General features: G+C 39.6%; 1 protein-coding gene across 1 annotated transcript; it reads left to right on the top strand.

Moving 5' to 3' along the window:
- Positions 1-4,877: 4,877 nt before the first annotated feature.
- On the top strand, positions 4,878-7,195 carry LOC122208827 (zinc finger protein 850-like). The gene is given in 3 exon segments (XM_042920282.1): positions 4,878-4,949; positions 5,118-7,007; positions 7,010-7,195. Coding segments are annotated over 3 exon segments (2,148 nt in total).
- Positions 7,196-8,365: the final 1,170 nt, after the last annotated feature.

Genomic DNA, 8,365 nt, shown 5'->3' with positions numbered 1-8,365 from the left:
ACAGATTAGTTGGGTACCAGATCACCAGTCACCAGTAGCGAGGATGTCTGCTTCACAGAGCCCACGCGGTTTTGGGGTTAGATGTCCCTGTGTTGTTTTACAGCCCATGGTCTTTGTCACCCATCCTGACTTGAGGGGAAAGAGGATTTTTATCAGTTGTAGAAACTGATAAGATAACGTTGGGTAGCATGTGATAGTCACATTTCACATTGGTTCAATTGAAAGATAATAATTCATTTCTCAGTACCTGTTATTCTGTGGTAAGCACACCATGAAATGTTGATGTGTACCTACAGAAAAGACAATGTAAATGGAGGGATGCCTGGCTGGCTTAGGCAGTAGAGTACCTAACTCTTGAATGCTTGGCTGGAAGTCAAAACCCTATGTTGGATGTAAGGGTTACTTCACACACAAAAAATTAAAAATAGAACTGGGCAACTCAGTCAGTTAAGCCTCTGAATTTGGCTACGTCATGATCTCATAGTGCATGAGTTTGATCCCCACATCGGGCTCTCTGCTGACAGTTCAGAGCCTGGAGCCTGCTTCAGATTCTGTGTCTCCCTCTCTCTCTCTCCCCTCCCTTGCTCATGTTCTGTCTCTCTCTGTCTCAAAAATAAAGAAAAACTTAAAAAAAATTTTTTAATAAAGAGTAAGATCCAGAAGGCACAGAGAACTCCCGTCAAAATCAACAAAAGCAGGCCCACACCAAGATATATTCGAATTAAATTTACAAAATATGGTGATAAAGAAAAACTCTTCAAAGCAGGAAGATATCTTTCACTTATCAGGTAGAACCATAAGGTTACCTGGTGATTCTTCAACAGAAACTTGGCAAGCCAGAAGGGAGTGGCATGATCTATTCCACGTGCTGACTGGGAAAAATAGGCAGCAGGGAATTCTCTACCCAGCAAGGCTGTCATTCAGAAGGGAAGGAGAGACCGAGTTTCCCAGACAAGCAAAATCTCAAGGAATTCCTCACCACTGAATTGGCCCTGCAGGAAATGTCAAAGGGGAATCTTTAAGTGCAAAGAAGACACCAAAAGTGACAGAAAAAGGATCAAGAAAGTTTCTAGAAACAATGACAAAACGAGTAATAAAATGGCAATAAATATATATCTATCAATAAACACCTGCAATAAAAATGTACTATACATTCCAATCAAAACGCATAGAGTCTCTGAATGGAATAAACCAACCAAACAAAAACAACAAAAAAATAAACCCCAGGCCCATCTATATGCTGCCTACAAGAGACTCCATATAGACCTGAAGACACTTAAAGAAAGTGCGGGTGGTAGAGAAACCTTTCTCACGCAGATGAAGGTCAAAAGAAAGCCAGAGTAGCAATACTTAGGATGGACAAACCACGTATTTTGTTCTTGTGTGGCAATTATCCTGCTTTGGTACTAGGGTAATGCTGGCCTCCTAGGGTTATTTTCAGTGGGTTCCCTCTATTCTACTTTTAAGATTTTCATGAAGATTGTCCTAAATTTTGTTTTGTTTTTAATGTTTGTCAGAATTGGCCAATGAAGATAAGAGGTTGTGGGCTTTCCTATGCTGGGAGGTTTTTTATTCCAAATTCAACTTATTTTTTTGTGAGGGTCTAAGAAGATTTCCTATTTCTTGAGTTCAAGATTCTTTTCTCAAATTTGGTAACTTGTGCGTTGTTTAAAATTACATTTTTTTACAATTTTGCCTAACTTGTTAGTATATAATTGTTGATAGTGATTTGTTATCACACTATGTATTTCTGTGGTTATCTGTTGTGAGGTTTCTGTTCCATTTCTCCATTTGGTGTTTGAGTTGTCTCTCGTTTTTTCTTAGTTAATGTAGTTGAAGAATTTCCAATTTTGTTTGTTTTGAAAAACCTGGGCATTATTTTCCATGTTATTGTTTATTCTGCTCTCTTATTTCTAATTTTTAAGTTTTTAGTTTTATTTTTTCATTTATTTTGAGCGAGAGAGAGAGCACATGCAAGTGAGGCAAGGGCCAAAGTAAGAGAGACAGAATCTTAGTCTACTCACTGGGAGTGAAGCCCTACCTGGGACTTGATCCCACAACTCTGGGATCATGACCTGAGCTGAAATCAGGAGTCAGATGCTTAACAGACCGACCTACCCAGGTGTCCCAACTATTTTATGAATTTCTGATTTTTCCTTGGTATTTCCTTCTCCTCCTGCAGAGCTGAATGTGGGGCTTGAACTGGCTAACCACGAGTTTGTGAACTGAGCCAAATTCAATTGCTCAAATGACTGAGGGGCTCAGGCACCCCTGTTGTTGTTTTTAATATTTATTTGTTTTTGGAAAGAGAGAATCCCAGGCGGGCCCTGTATGGACAGCACAGAGCCCGAGAAGGGACTGGATGTCACAAACCATGAGATCATGAAAGGAGCCAAAATCAAGAGTCTGATGCTAACCTACTGAGTCACCCAGGCGCTCCTTAAAGGCAAAGACCTTTTTGTGTGTTTCATTCACATTGCAGAATTTGGGTTCCCGATTCTCCAGTTTACATTTGCACACACATTCATTGCCAAGTGATTGTGGGAAGGGTGCACTAGCTGAGGGAAATTTGAGAGAGCCACAACTGCTGGCCTATGAAGCAGACTCAAGCCAGAAATACTGAACTCAGACTATGTGCCTTAAAAGATCAGCAAAATAGTGCCAATCATTCTGGGTGACTTTGGGGAGAAACAGGCGTGCTTGCTATTGGGGGTGAAATTATCTACGTAGCTGTGGAAGGCAATTTGGTAATATCTAGCAAAATTATGTATACTTTTTCATCTCTTGGCTAACAGTTTTCCCTCAAATTTACCTACACAGTACTTGCAAACTTGCACAACAGTGACTTTCAAGTATTCACCACCCCTATGTAAAAGCCAAAGATTGGGAACAACCCAAAATCCTTTGGTAGAAAACCAATGAAGTGGAATAATGCCCAACTATAAGGAAGGAGGAAAATAATCTGCATTTATAATTGCATTTTAAAAAAAAACTTTTGGAGAGTATCTAAGGAAAGAAAGGTTTGTATTTTGGTAGAGTATTAATAGGTGGATACATGGATAATTATACAGATAATAATTTTATAATCCTTTAAATGATAGGAGGGAGACTTTTCTATCATTTTAAGATTCTCATCCTTAGGATCTATTAAAAACTTGAAAGTCAGTGTAAATATTAGTGTCACCTAAGAAAATAGCTTATTCCAATAAAGCAACAACTAGTATTCTCCCCTTAGACCACAGTTCTCATTATATTGCAATTGTTGGCAGGTGTTCAAAAAATCCTGCCCAATGCCGTTACATTCAAAATGTGCCCAAAGCCATAGAAAACCACCATGAGGTGACCAGGATCCACTGGCTAGCTCTTACATGGAAATGAGATGCTGTTTGCCCACAGTCAACCTCATCTCAAATGAGCCCCTCCCCAGACGATGGAGGCTTGAGCCCCAGTATTGCCTCTGGTCCTGGCAACCAATGATTCTGCCATGACAGGCCTGCAAGGACCAAATGTGCAAGGCAGACCACCCGTTGTAAATAATCAAGCCCTCTTACCCTGTGGAGCTGTGCCAACTTCCGCTCCTGACACTCCAAATACGAGGAAATCTATCTATGTCTAGTTCTTCAAAATCAGAGGCACAGTTGTTGTAACAATGATTTCTTGGGGATGTGGCAAAGAGGAGAATGATCGTTCCCCCAAAATCTTGGGCAGGAGCTGCTTTGTGACCACAAGAGTACTGTACAATTCTCAAGGGTGTAAGGGAGGACATCAAAATTCCATTGTGGTACATGCCTGGGCTCTTGCTCTACTCTCCAAATGAACTTGAACAGTGTGCCAAAGTGCACCTTTCTTTCCCCAGGTACCCAATATCTCTATGGTGTGTTAAAGACCCTAGATTGATAGGTAGGTAGGTAGCTAGTTCGGTAGGTAGACAGACAGACAGAATTCTTCATGATGGAGTCCTGGTAGGTTTTATCTTTTTGGAAATTCATAAGCATTCTTTGGTATCTACTTCTTGCCATATAATTATCGTGGGCTGGATTTATTTTTATTTCTATGAGATCAGTTATACTGTGTCTGCCTTCACTTCTTCACTTGACTTTAGTTAGTCTTCTCTATCATTCTGGCTTCATTAGACATACATCTGTTGATTTTAGGGGGTTTTCTGAACAACTGTTTCTATTGTTGATTTTTCCAATTTTTGCTTTATTCTATAGTTTTCATTTCTGTTTTATGTTTCAATTGCCTTTCTTCTGCTAATTTTGAGCACATGGCACATAAGGTGATTTTCTTCATTTTCTGAGATACAAGAACGTGATTTGTACTACACCAAGAGATGCTACAGAATTCTCTACTAAGCTATGTTGTCAGTTCCTTGTGTGCAAGTTTATGTGTTCATGAAAGAAGCAAGTCCTGATGATTTCTTCTTAGCTGTCTTCCTGATATTCTGATTGATTTTAAGCTTCTATATTAGAAGTTGTCAGTCCTTCATCTGAGAGTAGTACCTTGGAATGATTTTACTTTTCTGTTATTTGATCTCAGTCAGGTATATTTTCACATGGTACCAAGACATTCCTGCTAAAGTCATGCATCGACGCTTCATTCCTAAAAGGGTCATGAGTAGATATAAACACAGTTCCCTTGAGAATGTACACTTACTCACAGACTGGAACAAGGTTGGGGAGAGTGAAGACCAAAGGTATCTGGGGACTCCTTCCCAGAGAATGATGATGAATGTAATACATATGGGGAAGTCTTTTATCAAAGTGCCAACCTTATTATGCAGAGGAGTATCCCTAAGGGAGAGAATCATTATAAATATATTGAATGTGGGAAAATTCTTAACCAGTTTCCTAATGTTGGTGATCATCAGAGGATTCATGTGGGAAGAAACCGTTGAAGATATAATCAACCTGGGAGCATGTTTAGTCATTCATCAAGATTCAGTACAGGTAAGACAACTGGTACAGCAGAGGAAAGTTATATAGGTAACGTATGTGGCAAAGCCTTTGACCACCAGCAACTGCATGCTGGACAGAAACCTACAAATGTGAAGAATGTGGCAAGACCTTTAAATTGTCTCAACCCTTATTCAACATAAATTAACTCATACTGTATAGAAACCTTACCAATGTAAGGAGTGTGGCCATGTCTTTAACCAGTTCTCCACCCTTACAGGACATCAAAGAATTCATACTGGAGAGAAAACTTACCAAGAAAAAGAAGGTGGCAAGTCCTTTATCTGGCTCTCCTCCCTTTCAGGACATCAAAGAATTCATACTGTAGAGAAACCTTACAAACGTCAACAATATGGTAAGACCTTTCGGCATCATTCACAAATTTCTGAACATCACACGGTTCATGCTGAGGAGAAACCTTACCAATGCAAAGAATGTGGCAAGGCCTTTAACTGGCGCACAGCCCTTAGGAGACATCACAGAATCCATACGGGAGAGAAAACTTACCAATGTAAAAAATGTGGCAAGGCCTTTGTAAACTTCTCAAACTTGACACAACATCGCAGAATTCATACTGGAGTGAAACCTTACCAATGCCAAGAATCTGGCAAGGCCTATACGCGACAGTCAAGCCTTACCAAACATCACAGAATTCATACTGGAGTGAAACATTACCAATGTAAAGAATGTGGCAAGGCTTTTGGGTCCTTCTCAAACTTGAAACATCGCAGAATTCATACTGGACTCAAACCTTACAAATGTCAAGAATGTGCTAAATCTCTTATCTGGCACTCAGTCCTCAAGACACATGACAGAGTTAATAGTGGAGAGAAACCTTACCAATGTAAAGAATGTGGCAAGGCCTTTAGCTGGCTCTCAGCCCTTAAAATACATCACAGAAGTCATACTGGAGGGAAACATTACCAATGTAAAGAATGTGGTAAAGCCTTTTACTGGCACTCAGCCATTATGTTACATCAGAGAATTCACAGTGGAGAGAAACCTTACCAATGTAAAGAATGTGGCAAGGCCTTTAACCAGAAATCAAACTTTAAACGACATAAAGTAATTCATACTGGAGTGAAACCTTACCAATGTAAAGAATGTGGCAAGGCCTTTACCTGGTCATCAGTCCTTAAGATACATCACAGAATTCATAGTGGAGTAAAACCTTACCAATGTAATGAATGTGGCAAGGCCTTTTACTGCCCATCACATCTTGATGTACATCACAGAGTCCATACTGGAGAGAAACCTTACAAATGTAATGAATGTGGCAAGACCTTTAACCAGAAATCATACCTTAAACAACATAAAGTAATTCATACTGGGCAGAAACCTTACCAATGTAAAGAATGTGGCAAAACCTTTAACTGGCAATCAGCCCTTAAGGCACATCACAGAATTCATAGTGGAGAGAAACCTTACCAATGTAAAGAATGTGGCATCGCCTTTAGCTGGCTCTCAGCCCTTACAGAACATCACAGAATTCATACTGGAGTGAACTCTTACCAATGCAAAGAATGTGGCAAGGTCTATACGCGATATTCAAACCTTAGCAAACATCATAGAATTCATACTGGAGTGAAACCTTACCAATGTAAAGATTGTGGCAAAGCCTTTAACTGGCAATCGGCCCTGAAGGCACATCACAGAATTCACAGTGGAGAGAAACCTTACCAATGCAGTGAATGTGGCAAGGCTTTCATCCGGCCCTCAGCCCTTACAGTACATCACAGAATTCATACTGGAGTGAAACCTTACCAATGTAAGGAATGTGGCAAAGCCTTTAACTGGCAATCGGCCCTGAAGGCACATCACAGAATTCACAGTGGAGAGAAACCTTACCAATGCAAAGAATGTGGCAAGGCCTTCATCCGGCCCTCAGCCCTTACAGATCATCACAGAATTCATACTGGAGTGAAACCTTACCAATGCAAAGAATGTGGCAAGGCATATCCGCGACAGTCAAGCCTTACCAAACATCACAGAATTCATGCTGAAGACTGACTTTACCAATGTAATGAATGTGGAAAGGCCTTTTCCCCCACGAGGCACATCTTAATGTACATCACAGAATCCATCTTGGAGAGAAAGGTTACCAATGTCAAGACTGTGGGAAGACCTTCTCCCACCAGGCACATCTTAATGAACATCACAGAATCCATAACAGAGAGAAACCTTACCAATGTAAAGGATGTGGGAAAACCTTTCTTCACTGTTCATCCTTGACTTATTAACATAGTATTCATACTAGAGCAAATCTTCCAAATGTTAAGACTGTGACAGAATTTCTAAGGATTCCTCAACTCTTATTCCACATCAGATAATTCATACTGAAGAGTAATGATACCCATTGATACCCATTGGAAATTGTTAAGATAGTAAAGCAATGCTTTACAAGTAAACCCTGATTCTTCGTCAGAGAACATATACTGGAGATGATCTTACCAATACAAAGAATTTGGCAAGCCTTTTAATCAGTACTCAAGTCTCATCCAACATCACAGAACTCATACTGCAGAGAAAACTTACAAAGAATGTGGTAAAAAACGTTTCAGACTGCTCAAGCCTTACTCATTACCATAGTTCCTGTTGCACAGAGACATTACAAATGTAATGAATGTGGCAAACCTCTAGCTGGATCTCACAACTGCCTCAATATCACAGTTATGATACAAGAGCAAAACTATAAAATGTAAAGGGAGTGGCCATACCTTTAACTGGAATTCAATCATGACTCAGTATCCCCAAATGCCTACTTGGGGATAATGTTTGAAGAAGGAAAGACCTTTTTAAATATACACTTCAGAAAACAAAACCATACAGAGAGGAAAGTAACCTGAAAGATATATATATAGTCATCTAATTACCTGAAAGACAACGTCACAGAATTCACAGTAGAAAGAAGTACATTGGCCACTCTATTCAGACATTATCTCCATAAAAATACTTAACCATATGGGATAAAACAAAGTTGAACACTCAGATAACGAATATGCAGGTATGCCGGAAAATAGAGAAGGGGGTGGTGTTTTGCATAGGAATAAGTAATTTCAATATGGTTTTGTTTTACCTTGGCCCTCTTTAAGATGTTGACTAGCAAGTAATAATTATTTGTGCCCTCAAATCACTTCAGACAATTCACTGATTCCCAGTGGGTGTTGAAAGTATGTGGCTGATTCTTCCTGCATCAAAGATATCAGATGCCCTTCCCTCTTAGGTGGGACTCCTGCATACCTGATCTTCCATGGAAGATGAAGGACAATATGATGTAGAATCTATGAACAAACTTAAATGGAGGTGTCGTTTATGTTTCTAACACTGATGTAAGTTATTATGAAATGGGTTTTCAGAACATCATTCTTGAACATTTATTAAAACTAAAAATGTTTCTGAATGTTACAAAT

Source organism: Panthera leo, chromosome E2, assembly GCF_018350215.1.
Source record: "Panthera leo isolate Ple1 chromosome E2, P.leo_Ple1_pat1.1, whole genome shotgun sequence".
NCBI lineage: Eukaryota > Metazoa > Chordata > Mammalia > Carnivora > Felidae > Panthera > Panthera leo.
Note: the sequence above shows the minus strand (reverse complement) of the source record. Positions and strands in the feature narration are given on the sequence as shown.